At 39.0% G+C, this 23,205-nt stretch overlaps 2 protein-coding genes across 13 annotated transcripts in view; one reads left to right on the plus strand and one right to left on the minus strand.

The window, feature by feature from the left end:
* The window catches only part of ZNF106 (zinc finger protein 106), a 34,540-nt gene extending 15,476 nt beyond the window's left edge, over positions 1-19,064 (plus strand). For 5 of the 10 annotated variants that reach the window (XM_059819945.1, XM_059819948.1, XM_059819953.1 and 2 more), the window contains 15 exons: positions 270-424; positions 519-579; positions 900-1,241; positions 4,491-5,268; positions 5,651-5,706; positions 6,208-6,353; positions 6,656-6,790; positions 7,711-7,827; positions 8,681-8,872; positions 9,944-10,006; positions 10,931-11,050; positions 11,508-11,579; positions 12,564-12,635; positions 13,298-13,444; positions 14,466-19,064. In XM_059819945.1, coding sequence (XP_059675928.1) covers positions 270-424; positions 519-579; positions 900-1,241; positions 4,491-5,268; positions 5,651-5,706; positions 6,208-6,353; positions 6,656-6,790; positions 7,711-7,827; positions 8,681-8,872; positions 9,944-10,006; positions 10,931-11,050; positions 11,508-11,579; positions 12,564-12,635; positions 13,298-13,444; positions 14,466-14,522 — 2,513 coding nt within the window. In that variant the 3' untranslated portion in view covers positions 14,523-19,064. Of the gene's footprint in view, positions 1-269; positions 425-518; positions 580-899; positions 1,242-4,487; positions 5,269-5,650; positions 5,707-6,207; positions 6,354-6,655; positions 6,791-7,710; positions 7,828-8,680; positions 8,873-9,943; positions 10,007-10,930; positions 11,051-11,507; positions 11,580-12,563; positions 12,636-13,297; positions 13,445-14,465 lie in introns of those variants that run through there. The other 5 variants (XM_059819946.1, XM_059819951.1, XM_059819944.1 and 2 more) reach the window with 4 other exon arrangements.
* Positions 19,065-21,167: 2,103 nt separating this feature from the next.
* Positions 21,168-23,205, minus strand: part of CAPN3 (calpain 3) — a 28,993-nt gene continuing 26,955 nt past the window's right edge. For all 3 annotated transcript variants that reach the window (XM_009819587.2, XM_059819974.1, XM_009819585.2), the window contains 3 exons: positions 22,250-22,366; positions 21,847-21,905; positions 21,168-21,194 (listed from right to left, as the gene is read on the minus strand). In XM_009819587.2, the coding sequence (XP_009817889.1) occupies positions 21,168-21,194; positions 21,847-21,905; positions 22,250-22,366 (203 nt within the window). The remainder of the gene's footprint in view (positions 21,195-21,846; positions 21,906-22,249; positions 22,367-23,205) is intronic.

Genomic DNA, 23,205 nt, shown 5'->3' on the forward strand with positions numbered 1-23,205 from the left:
GCTGGCAAAGCTATGACAGAAATAAAGTTACTAGAGTAAAGGTTGAGATCCTGTAAAGAGGAATGCTCAACTTTGCTCTTCTTTCATGTAGATGTGACTATTCCTGTGCATAGATATTCCTTTTCAGCTTCTTGTATGACTATTGATACTTGACCTAATTTATGTGATTTTTACATTCTGAGGTGGTAGTATTTATTGAGATATCATGTGTAATGTATTTTAATGTGTTGTCAAGTACGATTATACTCTACATTTCATTTCTTTTTCAGAACGTTCTCAGGTAGACCAGTTGTTGGTTATTTCGCTGAGGGAAGAAGAGTTAAGCAAGTCCCTGCATAGTGTGGACAGCAGTCTCTTGCAGGCTAGGGCTGCCCTGCAGGCTGCGTATGTTGAGGTTCAACGGTTCCTTGTGTTAAAGCAACAGGTAACAGTGGGCTTTTGAGAGTGTCTGAACTAGAAGTTAGCAGCCTGAAAAACTGCCTTAAGTAGGACTGATTTAAACCACAACTGTTTTGCAGATAACTATGGAGATGAGTACACTGAGAAGTCAGAGAATCCAGATCTTGCAGGGGCTACAAGGTACGAGGTAGCATTCCACTGTTCTAGTTCTATGGTGACTCTCATATTCTTTGAACTCAGCATCTTGTAAAAATTGCATTTAACTTGAATTCACTCATTTAAATTGTGCAATAAAATTGTAGGCTTTCAATATCGAAGTCTTTATTGTTCAAGTGTGAGCTGTCATCTTTGGTAGTGCCATCTAGTGGCTTTTTTACAAATTTTTTTCTTCCTTGTCTGTGTGTCCACAAGAAACGAACTCTTGGCACCACTAAATTTTATTGTAAAATATGAACATTTTTGTTCTGTTTTTTTTTTCCTCTCTCCTGTTTTGCCATTAGAAACATATGAACCTTCTGAACTGTCAGAGCAACTTCCCTGCAATGTCTTAAGTGAGAGAAGAAATAGCAAATCTCAGATGGCAGCTGACTTCATTCCTGCAGGCTCCTTCCTGCCCCTTTTGGACAGTTTGTCTTCTTCTGTACCTCCACTGGGAGCTTCTGTTCATGTTAACATGCCATCACCATTCCAGTCTTCTGGCATCACACCCACCATTCCTCCTGACTCCTCAGTACAAGTTAAACGAGAACCTCTGTCTCCAAAAGGCTCAGAACAAAATGTGAATTCTGTACTCCAGAGCTCTCCATGTGCATCACGAGCAGAAGAGGTGGAGCAGAAGGATGGTATGTGTGGCTTCTCTTTGTTTTAAGAGAACTAGCTTTAAGAAAATAAGGAAAGTATTTTTTTTCCTGGAAGAATGTAAGTTGGGTCTCAAACCTGTAGCCTGTTGCGCAGGGGTGAACTCCCATTTACTTGTATAGGACTTGGTCAACTTAATAGTATTACAAACTGGGACCTTCTTTACCACACACCTGAATGGATTTCATGATTCTGAAATTGTTAAGCACATGCAAATTGTAGTCATATGCACCTACAGGTTTCTAGTTTCACTTTAAAAATAGAACAAACATGAATTTGAAGGTTACATCCTCTAAGAATGATTTAGTTAATAAAAAAAAACCCCAACAGACCTTAAACCTCCCCTGTAATTTTTGTCTTCTATTCTGCATCATTTAATGGGCATTGGTAGCTGAAAATCTGCCTACAAAGAAAAAACACATGCCTGAAGATCTTTTTTTTAGAAAATTATGACCCACTGCATCAAGAGTATTCTGTGTTCTTGGGCCCTGCTGTGACTGAAGGTACAAACTGAACATTAAAAGCTCAGTTATCCTTTACTTACTTAAGAGCCTGTGAAGTCAAGCAGAGTGACTCTAATGACGGTTGTTTGTGTGCCATAACAATGTTGCTTACCCAAACCCTTAACTTAGATAATTTGAGATAAAGATTCATAAGCAAGATCCTTGTTAAATAAACATAGCCAACACAATTTCTTTTCCTTCAGCTGAAGTGGAAAATACTGTTGGAAAAAGCCATGCTGTTCTACTTCTGTAAGCGTATTTTTTTCTCAAGCACAAGATAAGTGTTGGCTGAATTGAAGCCTAGACTTCTGTAAATACATTAATTTGAAGGGTTTTTTTTTCCCTTTTTGCAGCTTGCTTCAGATGTAGAATTCTGTATAAATAGTGTTCTTTGTGCTTTTTTAGTCACCATAGCATTTCCTGTATTCCACTGTGTTACATTATGTTAATGTAGTATTGTGAATTTTGCTTCATCTCTTTTTGGAGGATTTGACAGGGATTATGAAGCTCTAGGGGTGTACACTAAAGTAAACTTGGCGGGGGGGATTGGGGGGTGGGTGGGCTGGAAGAATCAGCTTTTGTGTTTGTTTGCATTGTTAAGACTTAGCTTGTAGGAAGCCACTACCTTTCCTTCGCTTTCCCACTTTTATTGGCATATGCCATTATATTTAAATATAAATGAAGAGAGGTGTCATTTTTCTTTAATGTTAGAGTTGGAAAATTCAGAATAAAGATTTAGTGACCACTAGCTGCAGTGGCATAAAGTGTCTTGCTTGCAGAATCTTCAGACTTCATTGGTGTCTCTGCAGGCACAACAGAAGCTGAAGAGGTATTTTAGTTTTTTCTCATAAAGATAAACCTTCAATGTATAGCTGTATTTATTACTTAAATAATTACTTTAAAAGTGTCTTCATCACATAAGCATATTTGTCAGTTTCCTACAAACTTATTTTTGACATATTAAAAGCAAGAATGTTCTTTTGATGTTTGTCAAATTAATGTGGTTTTGGTATTGAGCCACTTCCATATGTGCTACATTTAAAATGAGTGTCTGCCATCAAATGAATTTGGTAGTTTGGGGGGAAATCAAGCATTTACAATCAGGTAAATTCTGTAATTTTTGGGAGAGGAGTTCTCTCTGAGGGCAGACTATCTGCTTTCTGGGGGTTGAACATCTGGCTTGTCAGCTTACCTAGGAGGTCAGCTCAGCCTTGCTTTGAAGGCGCTCACTGCGTTTGGTTTCCCCTAACTACCTGCAATCTCTCCCACTTGTGGAACTGAGTGATTCTGTTTTCTTGCACTACCATGGTGATTTCCTACCTCTTTTTCTAACACCTGCAGTACTCCAGGTGCTGAGAATTAATAACTTTTGAGTTTAGAAATTTCAGTGTAAGTTGCCAGTTACTCTTATTTTCCTGTTTGTTTTGTTTTTAAGTGACCAAGTTCCTTCCCTCACCCTTCCTCTGGGAAATGAGGGATGCACTATATTAGAGGTGTATTAAGAATTTTAACGGTTTGTGTGCCTTCTTCCCAGTATAATTCAACACAGTAACTGTTTAAACCTTGTGTAAGCATTCATTTCTTTTGTATAGAGGGTTTTCTAACAGGTTGCAGCTGTATATGGCAGTTATGGGTTGGAGAAAAACAGCTTTCCATTGATTTACTTTAAATACGATATACCCTACACTGGCAGCAAGTTCTAGTTTTTTATCTTGGAAATTCACATCTGAGGAAGGTGTGGGGCAAGATGTTCACATTTAAGCTGTCTCTAGTTGGATGCGTAATTCTAAAGCATCAAATTTGTACTGTGATGTGTTAAACAGTCCAACAGCTTTGTCTAAGCATTGCTGTAGGTTTAATTTGCTGGTTTCTAAGAGACTGAAGCAGGGAAGTGTTTCAAATACTGCCAGCTTCCCATTTGCGTTGCGGGATCCCAACAAATAAATGCACTGCAATAAATGAACTTAAAACATCCTGTTCTGGATTGTAGTTATTACAAATGCAACCGGGGAATTTTAGGGTGTGGGAAACACAGCTGTGAGATGCTACCTATGCTCTTAGCCTAATTTGAGAGGTTGGATTCATTTGTTCATATTAGCTTCAGATTAAAATGACAGGGAAAGTATGTTTGCCCCATCACTTAGTCCACCACAGATGAAATAACAAAGCTTACCCTGATGGCTTACAGTGCTGCCATTCCCAGGATAAAAGGTACAGTGCTGCAGAGTGGGTTGTGCATGACTCATCTACTCCCAGTTAGGTCCAAGTAACTTGGTAGAAATAACTAATGCAGATGGATTAGGCACAAGGTCTTCAAACTATGTCACTAAGCAGCTGAGACGTATTAGGCGTGCATTGGTTAATACCAGTCCTACAGCAGTAGTGACAGCTGGTAAGGGGACACATGGTGAAGCGTGGTAGCATCTTAAGATGACAATGTAGGACTCACCAAAGGTTGTTTGTCAGAACTTTGAGCATATAGTCAGCCAGCAACTTGAATGATGTGCCCCATTCCTTTGCTTCTAGGTACGCAGATAAACGTTTTATTCCCCAGCTATGTTTTTTAAAGGCTGGATAGCAGATCTGCATGTGCACATAGCTTTCAACATGTAGGAATATGTACTTTACATTCACAACTAAGTATAAATAAAAAATGCAGGGAAAGCAATTTAGCATAAATACTTATTGCTGTACAGATTGAATATAACACTAGTCTGTTTTCTTCAGAAGAGACCAACCAGAAAACTTCAGTGTATCCAGTTATCTCTGCAACCATATCCCTATCAGAGCTGGCAGCTTGTTTCCAACACACTAATCAAGATGTTCACAAGCCTTCTGTGGACAGGGGAAAGGCTGGACTTCCTGAGAACCCTTCTTCTCATTCACTGTCTGTTTTCAGCAAGAGAGAAGCAAATGACGCAGTGACTGACAGCTTTTTACTGGATCAGTGTAGCACTTCTCTTCCAAAGCATTCAGTCCTTCTAGAAATGCCAATGGACAAAACCTCCAAATTGTCCGCAGAACCGTCCGAGCAACAGACGACAACCACTGTAGTCCCAGCAGAAAAAGGGAACAGGAGGAGGAGAAAGTTAAGGAAGAAGAAAACTCTGAGGGCAGCCCATGTGCCAGAGAACAGTGATACAGAACAGGATATAATTGACTCTAAGCCTGTCCGGAAAGTCAAGGGTGGAAAGGTTCCCAAAGGAGAAAAAGTTACTACATCCACTCCTCCAAGACAGGAGGATGGAGCTCCTGCTCAAACAGCAAGAAACAAAGATGAGAATGACAGTGACGCTTCTCTGGAACTAGTGGAAGTTCCAGTGCCCCAGTGTGAGGTGGTTGACGTTGGTTCGTCAGAGTCAGGAGATGAGAAACCAGACAGTCCATCAAAGAGGGATTCACGCAGCTCTGTGGATCAAGCAGTCCTAGAGGCGTCTTGCTCTGGTTATGATGAAGTGAGCTCTACCAGTGAGATTGGCACAAATTATAGGGATGATGGGAAAAGAAGGTGAGATTATTGTAGATCTCTCAAAAGTGGAAGCATTAAACAATATGTGTAAGAGGCCTCTCTTTTTTTCTTTTTCTTTTTTTTTTCCAATTCAGAAAGTTACAACATCAGTAACTTAATTTCATTCAGGAGTGAAATAAGAGGGAAAATGAAAATTGAATTTGCTTTTTTGGTCCAACAAATGAATGTGTCTACCTATTAATTTCTCTAATACAAGAACAAGTCTGCCCTCCATGGAAATTTTGTTTTTGAGCTTATCTGTTACAGCCTATTTTCTATTAAGTGCAGAATCTTGTATTCTGGAGTATTACTTACACCAATATTTTATTTAAAAATGAACATGCAAAGTCCAATCTCACTACTCTTTATTTCTGTGTTACAGCATGGCTGAGACGCAGACTTCCATATCATCGCTAAGAGGATCGAAGAACTCGTCAGGTATATCTTAAGTTTTTCTTCTGATACTTTGTGTATAGTTTCTTGCAGGACTTTGAGTTAAGTCTTGATCAAACTGCTTCCAGAGGGGAATTTTGTCCCGAAGATAAAAACCTGCACTCAAAACTGAAGTGGGAAGTGATGAATACTCACTTACGTCACCCCTCATTGAATGCTTTGTGCCTTGACCCTTCCACGTCCCTCTGCCCCCTCCCACGCGAACACTTCTGCTCCACAGTCTCCATAGAGCTATAGAACAAAATAATAATACAGTTCTTTTGCTATTTTAAAGATCTTTCTGGACTTAACATCATATAAAGGTCTTTCTGGCATTTTATATTGCCTTCTGCCACTTACAGGCTCCAGCTGGGACCCACAATGAAATCTGACTTTAAGGTGCTGAGCCTATGAAATAGTTCTGCTGTGTTTGGTAGTACAAACAGAAGTAGCTTGTTTGCTTGAGTGTGTTCATGTAATCAAAGTACATGTGTCTCTGTCCTACAGAAGTGTCTTCGGAGCCAGGTGAGGATGAAGAACCTACGGAGGGAAACTTTGAGGGACACCTAGCTGCAGTGAATGCTATTCAGATTTTTGGGAATTTGTTGTATACCTGCTCAGCAGACAAAACTGTTTGTGCCTACAATTTGGTTGTAAGTAAGGTTGTGGGAATGGCGTTACATTAACTGCAGTCACAAGGTTGCAATTCTGTTTTTGTGAAGCCTTACTATGAAGTTAAGGAAGCAGCTGCTTTTTCAAGCACTTTTTTATTCTATTTTCTTCAAACCTCTCTTCTCCCCCTCTCCAACCCCTTCTCCCTATGAGAGGGATAAGGGGAGATAGATGGCTGCATATGTCCTGCTTTTGTTAGCTGTCCTACCCTACTTTGTCAGGCGCAAATCCTGAGAGGCATTATGAGCCTTTATGTTGACAGACCCTGTGCTTTCCTTTTTAGAGCAGGAAGTGTGTGGCCATCTTTGAAGGACATACTTCAAAAGTGAACTGCCTTCTGGTCACTCAGACAAATGGGAAGAATGCTGCACTCTACACTGGCTCAAGTGACCACACTATCAACTGTTACAATATCAAGGTACTCAAACTCTGTGTTGATTAACAGGTACTGCTTTTTTATGTGAGTGTTTCTTTGCAAATAAAATGAAGAAAGCCTTTTAAACCCATATGAGCTGGACATGAGCCCTACTTCACATCTCATTAGAGTAGAGAGGGGGGAAAGAAAAAAAAAAAACAGCAAACCATGAAGTGATTTACTACCCAAATCTTTTGGCTAGCTTGTCAACAGAGTTTTTGCCAGAACGGCGTGATGGGATCCTGAATGTTGGGAACACCAAAGTGCTAGGAGGGTTGTCTGGACATAAATTTTGTATTTGTCTTGCTGTATTTCTAACTTCATTGCTTATGGAAAGCACTGCTCTCTTTCTAGAGCAGCTATAGAGAGAACAGGTATCTATTGTTCTGAGGGCATGCGGAAGAGCAGACTGAGACTTCCTGAAGCTGGATTTTTAAGGATAAATGATAGGAAGGCTTGTCCAACCTGTGGCTTGATGAACTAGAAAGCAAATATCTACTTCAAGGGGCAAACTGCCAGAGGTTTTTGACTCTTAAGCTGATGATACATGGCACTTCCATTTGGGCGACTTCATGGGGATTCCTCAAACTCTAGCATGTAACAGGGTGTTTTTCATATATATATATATATATATATATATAGACTGTAGTCTAAACTTCTCTATACATTAGAGGTTGTGACTAGAATAAAGCTTTTAGGGTTATAACTAGTTGCTGAAGTACAGTCAAGTCTCAAAGATGGGAGTGAGCTGATTAAAATCAGTGTCAAACTGCCATGTGAGACCAGAGTTTCAGATGTTTTTCTCCAGCTCTGTTGGTTCAAAAAATGCAGCTTGTAGGTGAAAAACATCATTCGCTTCAGGCTTTTTTCCCTGAATTGTTTTCAGTTAATGAAAAGCTTTAAATACTTCTTTCTATTGCCAGACCAGAGAGTGTATGGAACAGTTTAAATTGGAAGATAGAGTGCTCTGTTTACACAGTAGATGGCGGATCCTTTATGCAGGCCTTGCAAATGGCAGCGTGGTTACTTTCAGCATAAAGGTTAGTTTGTTTAAATACTGGCACCTAAAAGCCTGTTGCGATGCCGTCTCTCTCCACTTTGTGTTTCTTTCCATTCTTTCTCTTGAGTAGTAAGTGTATTTGTAATTAAAGTATTTTGGTATAAATGGTCACTGTTGGCCTCTTTTGGTCCTTTATTTTGTCAGTGCACAAACCTGTCCCATCTCCCCTTTCCTTCAGTTACTTTTCTCTTAACTGCTGTATTGTTGTCACCTTTTTCCTTAAGGTTCCACTTGGCCTACCAGTCATGTGTCATGAGTTTTTTGACGCAGTTGGTTATTTGTGAATCCTCCTTTCGTGCCCATCAAAGTAGAGCGAGAGACTTTAATGTGTTGCTGGTTGTGCCTGCTCCATTTGCAGTTATGAAAGAGACTCATTCACGTGGTCTTCTGGCAAAGAGGCTTAATCAGCAGTTCCCATGATATTTTAAAAGTGAATAAAAATCATAATTTAAATAAACCATTTTTCTGATTAGTCTAGGATCCATGAAAAGAATAATTTCTCAACTTTATCCTTACAAATTTATTTTGTTTTGCATTTTTCTCATAACACTATTTCCTCTTATTGTTCTAACTCGGAAGGAGGATTTACTGGACCTTTGATAGATAATGAAGTATTTTTTTAAAAGACAGAAAATCGAAGCCCAACATAAGGAGTTATTTCCTTGTTTTGGAAACTTAGTTGTTAAGATGCAACTCTTACCACTGCTGAAACGGTGTGTTACTAAACTGAAATCAGATGCTATAACAGGTACAACACAAAAAAGACTCAGTGGTCTAGTCAGTGTCATAGCAAAGTTTTAATTCTTAAATACCATTTTTTCCTCCTCCAACAGAACAACAAGCAGGTTGATACCTTTGAATGCCATGGCCCTAGAGCAGTGAGCTGTCTAGCCACAGCTCAGGAAGGAGCACGCAAGTTGTTGGTAGTGGGCTCCTATGACTGCACCATCAGCGTGCGAGATGCACGGAATGGGCTGCTTCTCAGAACCCTGGAAGGTCACAGCAAGACTATACTCTGCATGAAGGCAAGTGTCTCTGAAAATACGTTTTTGACAAAGAATGCTTAAAATGGTGTGGTTTTTCTTTTTCTTCCTCTCTAATAGTGAGCAGATTGTGGTAGGAAATAGACGATTTCCCTGTTTTAAATGATAAAACCTGGGTAATTTGGTAGGAAAATTGTCTCTGGCTGGCTGCCTTATCTCATGTTCCCAGCAAAACTGTTGGGGGTGTGTATGTAGGAAGCATGTTTATTTCATGTTGTTAGAAGATTCAGGGAACCTTGAAATGTGAGTTTGTCAACAGAGGGAAAGTTGGGGAAAAGATGAAGCTAGTTTTCACATACCCTGATTGTACAAACCTCAGAGAAGTATTCTTCTTATTCAATAGAAGAATCACTATCACTTTGTTACAGTTTTCTGGCTCCTGAGATTACAAGCTGGAACATATGCTTGTCTGACTGCTTTGCTGTGACCACTATCATGTAACAGATAGGGGATGACTTGCATAAACTGGTTTTGTCACTTTAGATATTATGGTGCAGTGGCACAGCCTTTTTTGCCCTGTGGACTGTCCTAGTCCTGCTTGCATGGCAGCATACTGTGTTCCCTTCTTGATCCACAATGGATCTGTTAAGCTTCCTTTCTAGATTAGTACTTGTCAGAGGCACTGTCTTTCTTATGTGACCAGAATTTAAGTGCACAGCACATCCAATATTTCTGGCAAATAATGGGCTTTACTGTACATGTGCAGAGCAGCATTCTGCATTCATTTTGCTTGGTCCCTGATCTGCTGCTGAGCTGTCCCTGAGAATAGTCCATAGGTAGGTAGGAAGAGTTAGCCTGGTGGGCTGGAAGTTAACAGCTTCTAATGTCAATTTTGAAGTGTCAAAAGTCATTAGGATAGCATAGTACATTTTCTAGCTCTTATGTAAAGAACTCAGCGCATGCTTTTTTTTATACTCTCTGTTGATTTTAAGACTGTCAAATTTAGGAAGTATTACAGTGCAGCTTTAAACTGAACAGCGTCTTAATGTTTTGCTTGCCTATTTCCATATTTGTTACAAAAATAAAACTATTGGTTTTGGGGTTTTTTGTAAGGTTGTGAATGATCTGGTATTCAGTGGCTCCAGTGATCAGTCTGTCCATGCCCACAACATTCATGTAAGTCTCATATATAAAGTTGGAATGACTTTTGCTATTAAGGGAATGAATTCCTGTGCTATAAAGTCAGTATTTTCAAAATTTTTGACTGACTGGTGGGGCAGAATAGTTTCCAGAAAAGGAAGTCATATGATTTTGTCAATGTGACTATGCACTATAGCTAACTAAGGAGGGTTGCAGAGGATAAAATACCTTGAGAAACATCAACATGCTGACTCTTGTAATATGATATGCAATGCAAATGTTACTACAAACGTGCTGATAATGTGGAAAGGGTTCAGAGCAAAGCCATGTGAGATATTCTGGTGGTGAAGAGTTTCTTTATTACAGGAAAAACTTGAGGACCATAAACAGCATTCCAAACTAGCTGGTTCAAAAGTTGTTACCCTGTCGTGAATGCTTTGTCTCTAGCCTGCCACTCTCTTCCTCATTTATACCATCTTTCCCCTGTGCTAGCAGAAGCTTTCATGTAGCTATGCAATAAGTTAGATTAAGAAACTTAGCAGAGGTAAATTTTAACTGACAAAAAAATTGTCTATTTCTGTGTATTTAGCTAAATTTGCTCACTGATCCCTGTGCCTACATACATGCTGCTAGTACTAACAGCACAGTACTAGTTGCAGGATAGGTGGGAGCATGTAACTAGTGATGGAAAGAGAAGTAGACACTTTCCATAGTGGCATGCATTTCTGTTGTACTGGAATGGCTTTGTGTTAACTTGGGTGAAGACAAGGATAAGTAGTATTTGATCATAATCTAGAAATGCCTTCACAGGAAATGGAGGTCTAATAAAAGGTGTTTCTATTTTTTGAATAGTGAGCATTGAAGCTAGCTACCCTATCTAGGTCAGATAAAACTGTTTTGTTTTGTTGTTTTTTTTTAAAAAAAACACTAGCTATATGCCTTTGCTTTTTCTTGACACAGACTGGAGAGCTGGTACGGATCTATAAAGGCCATAACCATGCAGTAACAGTTGTGAACATTCTTGGGAAAGTGATGGTGACAGCATGTCTGGATAAATTTGTTCGTGTTTATGAACTACAGGTGAGAAAATGGATGGTTACTAATGACATTTACCTAATATGTGTTAACTAACTATTTTGAAGTCATCTTTGTGCATACTGGTCTCTGGCCCATCCCTCTCTTTCCTGCCACTTAGAATATATAATTGTCTCATGAGCCAAAATACATGGGTTTTAAAGAATATAACCTAAACCATTTTTTTTAGAACCTGGGTTATCCTAAGATAATGACAGCTCAGAAAAGTGGGGAAATGTTAGTTTTGTCTGCTTGAAAGACCAAGTGCTTAGTTGGATAAGAAGACTCACAGAAGTAACGTAAGCAAAAGTGAGCTTTCGTGGTGGCTGTGAAGTTTGGAATCCACCAGGGGAGTTTAGCTGCTACCCAGGAAACTGCTCTTGGAAGCATTGTCATTTGCGTGTCTGTGAAAAATGGCTATTAACTGTCATGCTATTAAATGTCTGTTTCTGTTTCTTTCAAGTCGCACGACCGCTTGCAAGTCTATGGAGGCCACACAGATATGATCATGTGTATGACCATCCATAAGAGCATGGTAACTTCCTCCTTTTCACTGGTCTCAAAGAGAAGGTTGTAATTTCCACAAGCATATACATGACAGTTTAAATTTTTCAGATAATGAAATCAGCCTGCTGTCTGACTGAGACAGAAGAATTCAGAAAATTCTAGCCAAAAAATCAAGTTACTATAACAGCTTTGTAGTTATGTAATATTATTGTCTGGGGAAAAATTACCTTCTAGCTTACTGCAGTCTTAAAACAATAGTTCTGTTTACAGTGATGTTTGGAATGAAAAGTCTAGAAATAGTAAAATATTCCCTCTTTTCAAGCATCAGTCCTGTTTTACTTTTTACTCAAGAGAGTCACACAGATGAATTTCCAAGAGGCAAAAAGACTTGAACAAAAATAACAAATGAAATCTTCAGCTTACAGAGTTTTCCGTATTATGTGAGGACTTTTTTTTAACGATGAATGTTCTTTATGGGATTACGAGCATCTGACATCCTTTTCTTTCCAAAGGGCAATTTTGTGTAGAGCATTTGCCTAACAAAAGTGTTTTTTAAGATGTCGTTTTGCCTACCTTTTCAGGATCTGCATCAGCCTTCTTTTTCTGAAATTCTGATGTTCTGCCTCACCCTTCCTCTCCATCCCTTTTTGATATATGTATAACTGGTTAAGTCCTGGAAATATATTGAACTTGACATTTACACCTAAAATTTTTTTCACTTCAGTGGATAGTAACATTATATTTTAAAGTTTTCTGAACTTGTACACACATGACACCATCAATGTTAGAAGTTATGGAAACATTTCTTATTCATTAGTAGGTTTTTGTAAACTATGAACGCAAATCCTGAAAGAATTAGGTTAGACCCATTTTTTAAATTTAGAGGCCTTGCATGTCGATATTTTATAGTTGTTCACCTAATATACTCTACACAGAAGCCTCCTTCAGAATTTGACTTCATTTTTTTTTCTGTTATTCCCAGCTTGCTTATCCATAAATGTTTCTTTTACAGATCTACACTGGATGCTATGATGGCAGTGTCAGAGCTGTGAGGCTTAATCTGATGCAGAATTATCGTTGCTGGGTAATGGGCAAAATGTTTTTAGCCTTCCTTTGTTATAGTTTTTAGACTAATTTTCTGGGTGTGGTCACTACTCAGTCTTGGATAGCTTGACCTTTAATTTATTATAATTCAATAATATTTAAAAATATTTAATATTAATATTGAAAATATTATTTTAAAATCAATTTTAAATGTAAGTATATATCACTAGTTCCATTTTACGTGGTCTTTAGATATGTGTATACTTTGGGGAAAGTTGGTAATAGCATCTTAAATTATTTTTCTTTCTGGCAATTTTTAGATAGTGACATGTAACTGTTTAAAACCAAAAGCTTCAGCTGAGTGACCTAGAAAAACTGATTTACACTGCTAAATAAGTTTAATTAAATTCCTAATGACTCTGTCTCAGGTAAGCTTAAATCTTGTAAAGACTTAATTCCTCTCTTCCTCCTGCCATTCTTGCTGATGGTCTAGGCTTGGCTAGAGGCAGGAAGAATCTCTGTAAAGCTGTAATTAAAGGAGTAGAGACCCTTGAGAATGGAAATGGAGTAGGAAGATTAGAAAGTTATAGGAGGTGGCGTGTGTGTGAACAGTCTTGGTAGAATATTGTGAAGTTGCAAGAATAAAAGTATTAGCTAGAATTCTTTTTCCCTGTCTTATTCTGGCATGTTTTTTTCTACCAGTGGCATGGATGTTCACTGATCTTTGGAGTTGTGGACCATCTGAAACAACACTTGCTAACTGACCACACCAACCCAAATTTTCAGACCCTAAAATGTCGTTGGAAGAACTGTGATGCTTTCTTTACTTCCAGGAAAGGTTCCAAGCAGGTATGTGGTTGAACTAATGTGGTTGTATTTGGTAGTATAAAGTACTTTATATCACCACAATTCTCTTAAAAAGGGCTAAATTCTTCTAGTCTTGACAGGCTTAACTGTATACAGTTACAGTCATACAAGGCTGATAGGGTTCAATTCAACCTGTGACAGGTGAAGAGTGCAGCTAAGTATGATAACTTGAGATATGGTCAATTTAAAACAGTTTGATCCTAAAATATTACATGGAAATGGTAAAATTCTTGAAATATTAGAAGACATTTTGGTAACCAAACTCAAGATGTTATTAAGTTTTTATAGGAAAAATTTATTTTTGAGATGAACAACTGTCAGTCTTGAAACAAATTTTCATCCTCTTAATTTTTATCCATCGCTATCCCCCTTCATTGTTGTGGATGCTGATGCTGTTTATTTTTCACATGGGATTGTTTTTGCTAACAATCTTTAAATAAGTATAATGCATAAATATATGAGTAAATGCTAGCACAGGTGGGAAAAAAGTGAAGAAGGCATAACAGTTGGATGTTAGTTGGATTAAGTGATGTGGAAAGGGTTGGGGGGTGGGTGGAAGGATGTTTGTTACCTATAGACTGATTGGTAAAATACACATTTTACTCCTTGTCAGTATAAACTCCTTGTTGAATGCTTTTCAAAATATGCAATGGAAGGAGGTTTCTTTGAGAACTAAGAAACAAGTAGAATCCTTAATTTCTCTTTAAGCATTGGCTTTGAATATGATGTGTTTATTTGATACGCCCTTCTAGTCAGAAAGGAAGCCAGTTTTTATTTGCCTTGAATCATGTGGTGTGTGAGATACTTTATATTTATATATGTGATTTAATAGCTTGGCGTTTATTTTTTTATTTTAATTTAAAAAAAAAAAAAATTTAGATGCTTTAAGCCAAAAATGTGTATTATTCAGAATGTCACTTTCACTGAGGCTTCAGGAATCTTTTGCAAAGTTTTTTGTGATGATGATGATTACTCTTAACTGACTTCTTGGGTCCTTTTCTAGGATGCTGTAGGACACATTGAAAGACATGCTGAGGATGACAGCAGGATTGACTCATGAAGCTTTTCACCTCCCACATTGGGAAGTAATTTTATATGTCAGAATTATTCCAAATAACATCAATTTCTTACTCCAGTCTTTCCTCTTTCTTCTCCCACTTGGAATGCAAAAATGGAGTGGGGCTGAAATGCCTTGCTACAGGGACTGCAGGTTGTGTTGCACTCTGTAGAAATAAGGCTGGTCAATTAAGACTTGGCCCAAATGGAAGATTCTTGCAAGTTCTTAATTCATTGACAGATAAGAATATTCCCTCCTCTTGTCTGCCTTGTATTTTGTTGTTTGTTTTTTCTGTGGGGTTTTTTTGTTGTTTTGTTTTGGGTTTTTTTGAGAAGCATAGTCTGAGAGTCTTTGGGAAGTCCAGAGGGTGTTGAGAACTTACATTACAATAGGTGCTGGTGTTTGCAAACTCAGCTTGAAGCCTGTTAAGTGTCTAAGATATGTCTGTTTATATGTTGTATCCAACTTTTTTAGCTGATTTTAATAAAATTCTGCAACGAGAATATCACAAATTCTAACAGTGTAACCTGAATATCCAATGTACATTTTGACTTCCTTCATAAAAAGAAAAGGTATTTTATGGCGAACTGGAATAAATTAATTTTTTTAATGTTAATTGTAACTTATTTTTTATTCCTTGTGTAAAAATTGATATAACTGGCACAGTTATTGGCCATTATTGATATAACTGGCACAGTGACAGACTGCCCTAAATACTATACCTCCTGAGGTATTTTGTTTATTTGGAGGAAAGCAGTTATGTCTTGAGAGGTATGCCAGTAGCAGCAAAACAGCCAGAAGAGTGGCTCCACTCACGTGCTTTGCAATCTTAGTCTTTTAAAATATAGGTCCTTACGTACAGGAAAGAAGTAAGTGGTGTCGACTTTTGTTTTAGTTAAATACGAGCATAGCCACTGCTATCTTGATACAACACCATAGTTGGATTCCTGATTTTATTTGGAATCTTAGTGACTGAGCTTTGCAGTCCTCTACCTTCATGGCATAGCAAACTAAAAGAAATGGAAAGGCGCTGCCTATCTAAGTGCATCCACTTAGGTAGTGTTTTGCTTCTGCTGTGATCTGGCGTAATTGGCTTGGGCTATATCAAGTTCACAAAAACTCAACTGGAAAGAATGGAGCAGGATTTTAAAGGATTTTAAAGTCTAAAGTTCTCAAGCAGAAGCTGAGGATACTAAATGCATATCACGTGTAAAAGTCTTGTTTCTACTAATGCACAGAAGGTACTACAGAGAAGCCAGTGCAGAGGGGAAGACTGTTTCTGCTTGTCAGTGTTCCACTGCACGTGTCCCTTGGGGTAGAAAACTTTACCCATGAAGTTCAGTGAAACGTACTTCTTGCATTTGTGATCCACTCTCCCATAACGACACTAATTTAGCAAAGAGCTCTCTTAAACAATGAGACTAATCTAGCAATGAGCTTTGTGTTCACTTTTGCCTAACTTGCTGCTCAGGGTAAAAAAAGCAGAGGTTTCCTTAAACTCTAACAGAAGGTGAAGACAGCCCAGTGTCAAAACTGAGCTGCTTATAAATGAATCCAGCACTGTTCCAACAAATTGAATGTACTATTTTTACTGGGCACCTCTTTCACCACTACTTTGAGGCTTGGTATGCCAACCATAGACCAAATAATTTTTATAGCCTCATTCTTTGACTATAAAGAAGCCTTTTTAGGCCAAGAAGGTGGTTGAGAGAAGCTCGTGGATGTTCCACTCTGCCATCAAATCAAGGAACTTCAGGGCCTTCTCTGAAGCACACTATTTTTGTATTGTCTTAGCGGACAAGCATAATTTCTCTGTAATTGCTTGACACTGATGATTTTTTTTGTGAGACGGGAGTGAAATAGGAATGAGAGGCAGTAGCATCCTACTTCAAAGATGTGGGAATCTCTGAGGTTCCAATGCTTTTGTGGTGATTTGTTTTTTTTTTTTTTTTTATTAAGCTGCTTGTGGACAGGAAAAAAAACCCAGTATGTGGCTCAGACCCCAGGCTGTTTTGAGGGTGGTTTTGTTTTGGTTTTTGGGGTGTGCGTTTGTGGGTTTGGTTTTGTTTTTTTTTTTTCTTTCTTTCTGTGGATGAAGCAATTCAAGAGAGAATCAAGTTCAGGGAAATCTCTGAGCAGTGTAAATGTTTTCTGACGCAGGCTGTATTGCTCTAGGGTGTTTTTTTCATGACCTAAAAGCAGAAGACTGCATAATACTTAAACCATTTCCAAAATTATTGATGTTCAAGAGTTTTTCTGGTTTTTTTTTTTTTGAACCACAGTGAGGGAGCATGTAAATGTGTGGCATAAACAATGTGAATGTCTCAAGCTGTCCTTCATGGACTGTGCTTGAAGTGAAGCTGTGGAGGTGTGTGTCCTGAGGACAAGCATGTGGAGTGATTGTAGCATTCTGAAAAATGGCGTGTGAGAGTAGATTTTGTTATTTCTTCCTTGTGATTCTTCACATTATTTCAGCTGTTTCAGGAACCTGTAAAGATCTTTCTCACTAGGCGTTTCAACAAACCCAGTTATTACACTTTGTTTGCATTCCTGGTTGCTTGTTGGTTTATCTTTTCTAGTTGGTGGAAGCAGACTTCCTTTTCTTGTAGTCCATGACATTTCCTTATCTGTCCTTGAAAACAATCCTCCTGAAAAGTCCAGACTTCTGAAATCCAGCTTTAGCAGTGGTGTCTCTTGCAACTTTTGTAGGTCATTTCAGATGTATTGTAAGAATCTTGAAATGGATAAGAGGCAGGAAAATAGCAGAGCTGCATGAGTGTTTACAAAAGTTTGCTTCATAAATTAAAAACAATTTTAAAATTTGCTCAGGGGTTCAGAGGAAAATGCTGTGCTGCTTTGTCCTGAGAATATCTTAAAAGGATTTGCTATGAAGTTGTTGTGCAGCTGTGGAAATCCCCAGGCTTCTCTGGAGTTCTGTGGGGAGGTTTCCTCTTTGTTCAGCTGGAATTCAGTGCAGTTTTTGCTAATGACCATTCACTTCTTCCAGAGGCAATTGCAGAAGAGAGGTGGTAAACTAATGTAATGGCTTGGTAGCTGTTAATGAGATCCTCTCCAGTCCTGCAACTTAGGGTTTTGACTCCTGATATACCTCTGGTCGAAGAGTGTAATACCTTTGGGAAGGCGGACTATTTGTGAAATTTAATGGAGTGATATTTGCATGAAAAGCAGTACTGCACATCTGAAGCCTGCTTCAGGACTATTTTATTTTTCAGTTTGTTTTTTATGCATGTAAAAAGTTGTGAGTGGAAGAGTGAGTAGCGTGAGGGTTTATTTTGTGGTTAGCTGTGTTTATTTTATTAGTCAAATAATGAACTCTGCACTTGCTATATGGCTGACTAAATATGGCAGGCCATTTGGGGGGCAAGCCACCATTTTCATCTTAGCAGGACTGACACTGGGCTTATTAAGCTATGCAACTCCTCAACGGACAGAAAGTGCTCAGAGGTATTGTGGTCTTTTATGATACCAAGAATGGGCCAGGCGCTACTGAAATAGTTTATATAATTCTTTTCAAAAGCGTGAGAACTTGTTGCGCCATAGGCATACCAAGCCCTACCCGAGCTCCGAAAGGAGGGCATCAGTAGCATAAAATGATCACTTCAAGTTCACATGTGCTGTAAAGCGTAACCTTCCCCAACCCTGATAGCCTCACATGTGTTGAATGATAGGACAATGCTAGGATTGGTCTATATTCGTTGCTCCTTTTTCCTTCAAATCACAGGGAAATATAAGTTAACTGACAGTGCAAAATATTTGGTGGCCTAACGCCGCTGCTTCTGTATGTGGAAGGGGCCAGAGAGAAAACTGCTGCATCCGTTGGTACGAAGATGCATTAAATATCCCAGCTTCTGCTTGCCTTGTGTCACTTAAGTGTGAATTGCAGACATTAAACACATTATCAGTGCGTGAGCTGACTTCTGCAAAATAGCAGGAGTTTGGCTGTGCAGTGTGTTTGAAGTAGTGCAGTTCTTAATGCACACCTTCAAACTGTACAATAGTGCTGGATCAAGGTAAACTGAAAACTCGTGATAAACTGTAGGTTCCCAGAAACAAAAAAGTGGTGTTGAGAAAATATTTTCCCCTTCTTTTGAATTAAAACACAGGTACAGATGAATCTTGGTTTTCAGGCTTGTATGGTACTGTCATTCAAACAGTCTAAGTTGTCCAGAGTTGCAGAATATGTGAGGAAGGATAAGGAAACGGTTTCAGCTACTATTTGTAAAATATTTAATAGTGAAAGTAAAGAGCAAACTGCGTGGGTATATATTCTGTTATATGCGCCTGCCAGCTTCTCGAATTTCATTTTGCTGTAAGTGTTAAACAGTCTTTTTAAAGAATGGAAGTGGAATAAAACAACATGATTGAATAGTTAATAATTTAAGCTGTGTAGAACATGTGCACAGATTGACCTTGTTTTTCTTCTTTCACTTTGGTACAAAGCTGTGAGTGTAATGACGAAATTCTACACAGCAAAAGAAGAAAAAAGAAGGAAAAAAAAAGAAAAATAAAAGTTCTTTATATTGTTATGGTTTGTCAGTCTGATTCTTCTTTGTTTTGAAGAGAATGATTCTTTCACAGGGTTTGGTAGAACTTGACTTTGTTCTGAACTTTTTTCCCTTTTTTAAGAGGGCTGGATAAAATCAGATGGGCCACTTTGAAGCTCCAGCACCAGCAGGGATGTTGCAAGTTTTTGCTCCCAATGTGCAGGAATCTCAGACCTAGTTGTTTGACAGGGAAAATGGAAAACGTCCACCCAGGTGCCACCAGGATGATATACTGACTGCCTTGCTTCCTGGCACGTTGCAAGGGCAAGTTCTCTAGAGCTGTTGGTAGTTCACTCACCAGGACTTTAAGGACCAGTTTTGAGTCGCCAATCAAAAATACTGATTTTGATCTTTTGACTGATAGATTTTGTTTTTTTCTGAACACCCTAACCAAAAGCATCTCTGCCATGTTTTTGGATGGAAAGTAATAGCTTAGTGGAGAGGACACATGGCTGGAACCCAGGGCTTCTATCATTCCAGTCATCTTAAAAACTTGATTTGGGTTGAAACAAAAGTTGAATTTAAAGGAGAATAACTCTTTAGATAAACTATAGGATATTCTTACTCTTTCAGAGTAAGTTACAGTGCAGGACAACGTTAAGAACTTCATAGTCAAAAGGTTTTCTGTTTCTTAGTGACCTTTCAGTTAAATGTGCTATTTAGCAGAATAACTTTGAGTGGACGCTACGATTTGTTTTTACAATTTTGCTTTACAATAGTGGATTACTTTGTTACTTTTCATCAGTAGAGAACTAAGTAGAAGGTTCTGACAAAGTCCGGTCTCTTCACACCTCTTCTTGCACGTGTTTTTTTTCCTTCCATTTTTATATTGGTCAACGATTCACCAGTTCTGAAAGCCTGTCATCCTTAAAGCTGGTAATGATGGAGCTCTCAAGCTCAAACACTTTTTTTATTTTTAATGCATTCAGGGACCAAACTGTCACGTATTTGAGATATTAAGCTGATTACTTGCTTGCCATTAAACTGCAAAATCTGCCATATATTCAGGAGAATGACAGAAGAGTGCTCAATGTTTCATCCTCCTCTGTTCTTTCAAAATAAAACAAAAAACAACCCTAAAGATTAGGCCAAAATCCAGTTGATTTTATTTTTGGTTCAATTAGACTAATTGTACTTAGACATTTTAATAATCTTCCCAAAGTGGTCATGCTGACATAGTGTCTGATTCTGCTACAAGTAACCTCTTACAATAAAGAAATACACAATACTGTCAGGAGATAGGACACTGAGGCAGCAAGGGAAAGTGTGTGTGTAGATATATTTGTGTGCATAAGAGGTTTTCTGTCTTGAATGGCAAACAACTTTCTCAATGTTACAGGGAATGCAGTTGCAATAAAGACCATTTAAATTGTCCAATGTGTAATTAAGATACTATGGGGGGTACTAAAAATGAGAGCACATTGCTCAGTTCTGATACTTTTGCCGAGGCACTGGAGCAAGATGTACCTCAGTATTGCGGTCTGTTGTGCCTTACTTCCATGTTTCTAGCATAGTGGAGAACCAACCTGCACAGCCACATCTGTAACAACGTAAGTGATTGGGATGTATAATATTAATGTAATCTACCACAATCTCATGTGAAATACTCAGTCAATGTTATGAGGAGGCTGAAATGATAGTATCAAAAGCAGGACAAAGAGTTAATGACTAAATACAAGGTGATAGTAAACACCTCTGACTTTCACAGTTCAAATACAGTCCTAGTTTTGTCTGACTTGAGGGAAGACTTCTCCAGTTGTCGGCATAAGCAGAATAATAATGCATGCTCCATGTCTTTACCATACAGAAGAAGCTTAATTCAGTCATTAATAAATTAATCCTTGTTGTCCGAAGGAAAATGTCAGGAAGTTATAAAAGTAGTTATAGAATATGTGCACTGGTCTGCCTACTAGAGTACGGTTGTCTCTTTTTCCAAGGGATTCTTCCCATGCGGTGTTTATCTTGTCGAGTGAAGCACGCAATTAGGAAATGTTCTTGTTTGCACTTGGGGATGAATGGAGCTAGCTACTCAAAACAGAAGTCTTGAGCGGTTTCTTGATGAAAGTGGGCACTTGCTCCAGTGTTAGGCGTACATCGTCAGCTGCAGCCACTGAAAGAAGAACTAGAATTAAAGGGTGAAGCACTTGTTGGCATCCTCCAACAAAGAGTATTGAGACACCACCATCTCTGTAGCTGGAAGGCAGCTGCTTGCTGATACTTAGTATGAAGCATACTGGCAGTGGGGAACTTTGTCTTAGGCTTCTTGCTCCCATTCCTCCTTCCCTTGCAAAAAGCAAAGGGGGTTTTTTGTGCTCTCCCTAGCAGAAGACATGCTTTTAAATTGAAACTTTCTAAGTCGTCTTAGTAAGATTTTAAAAAAGGTAAAGAACTATGTTAAACCCCACTATCAGTTAACACCTTTAAACTAAAGTACGTTTGATTTAAATTGCCTCATTAAAAAAAAAAAAAACCCTCAAAGGTTTTTTGAGGCACTTTAAAGATGATACGAAAAGTCCACAGCTGTGCCCTTCAGCACCAACTGGAGTGTTGCAGAGCAGCTGTTGCTGGCCCATCATGGATACGGGTGTTTTCTGTGTAAAATAGGCAGCAAAATTTTTAGGAGGTTTTGCGGACTCTTACCACTTGCACGACAATTTCAGACCAACTCTCATAGGCTCCCTTGAGAACATATGCAATGAATAATACAAATAAAATTTAGTATTGTGACTTCCTGTTAGAAATACTGGCATAAACCACTTTACCTCCAGGACATTGAGCTTAATGATGCCATCTCCATCTTTGTCAAAGGCATGGAATGCCCCTAAAGCAAAGAAACGGAAGTATATAGAGTAGATTAAATTACTGTGTGTGTAAAGATGACCCCAGATAGCAAACCAAATTGTGCTCCTGCTGCGTTGTGCAAACTTGTGCAGATACACTTAACGTGGTCAGCAAGTATTTCTGCTGTGTTTTTCCTTAGCTAATACAAAGAGAAATGCAATGGCTTATGTTATATTGTGTTTGTATGGGACAGCTGTCATATTTTAGATTCCCTAAGCACAAAAATTATGAAAACTATACGTAGGCAGTGGTGCTTTGAGCACAACAGTGCGTTTTGGGAGCGAGGAGGGGAGGCAGCGCAGTCACACCGGGGCAGCCACTCACTGAACATGGCGTCCAGGCGCACGAAGCAGCAGATGAAGCTGTCGAAGTCGATGTTCATATTCTTGTCGGCGTAGCGCATGGTGATGATGTCATAGAGCTGGTTGTTCAGCCGAAACCCTGCAGAGGACCAGAAACGGGGCACAGCTGGGCCGTGGCCGGAGGGAAGCGCAGGTGCCGGTCAGGCCTCGGGGGGAGGTTTGGCCATAGGCGCTTCCCAGGCCCAGCCGAGGCTCGGGCTGGAGGGTACTGCTGCAGCCACTAAATAAAACGAAGTAAAGCTTATAAGGAGCTTCCCTGTGTCCAGCTGCTTTCTTAAAACAGAAGTAGCATTTTGAAATTACGACTTGGCAGGGCCAATAGCACATGAGTTACCTCACGCTGTAAATATGAAGAGGAGGGGTCTCCACCAAAGAGTTTGCAGCTTAGCTGAGCCTGATGAGAGCAAAGCAACACAAACTGGGAGGCAAAAACACATGAGGAACTTGCTGTGAAAACACAATTACACAATGGTCAAAAAACAGTTAAGGAGGTAACTCCTCGGTGTGGCGTTAGCCTCGCTGCAGCGTGCGACCGCACTTCGTAAAGGGCCTGTCATGATTTGGGTACTGCTGGCGGTTGGCTAAATGCAAGGTTGTGCACAGCCTACGTGCTGTAAGACTGAGAAATTTTTATTGCAAAATGTGTTCTTAGTTCTAAAGTCAGGGCAGGAGGTATTTAAATATTTTTTTTTTACATGGGCACCTTTCCTGGTGAGAATAGAAACCTGGAAAATAAAAATGACCCGTATTTCTACTGCAGCAGGAGTCTAAATCCAGGTGTAGCTTTGTCCACAGCAAAGGATCGACTCACTGATGTTTTGTGAAGTACAAGATAGCCATCTGTTTCTGTTCCTTGATGAACTGGTAACTGATGTGCCGAAATACTACTGAAATCATTGCATTTAGGTTTCTAGTCAT

This window comes from Gavia stellata, chromosome 7, assembly GCF_030936135.1.
Source record: "Gavia stellata isolate bGavSte3 chromosome 7, bGavSte3.hap2, whole genome shotgun sequence".
In the NCBI taxonomy this organism is placed as follows: domain Eukaryota; kingdom Metazoa; phylum Chordata; class Aves; order Gaviiformes; family Gaviidae; genus Gavia; species Gavia stellata.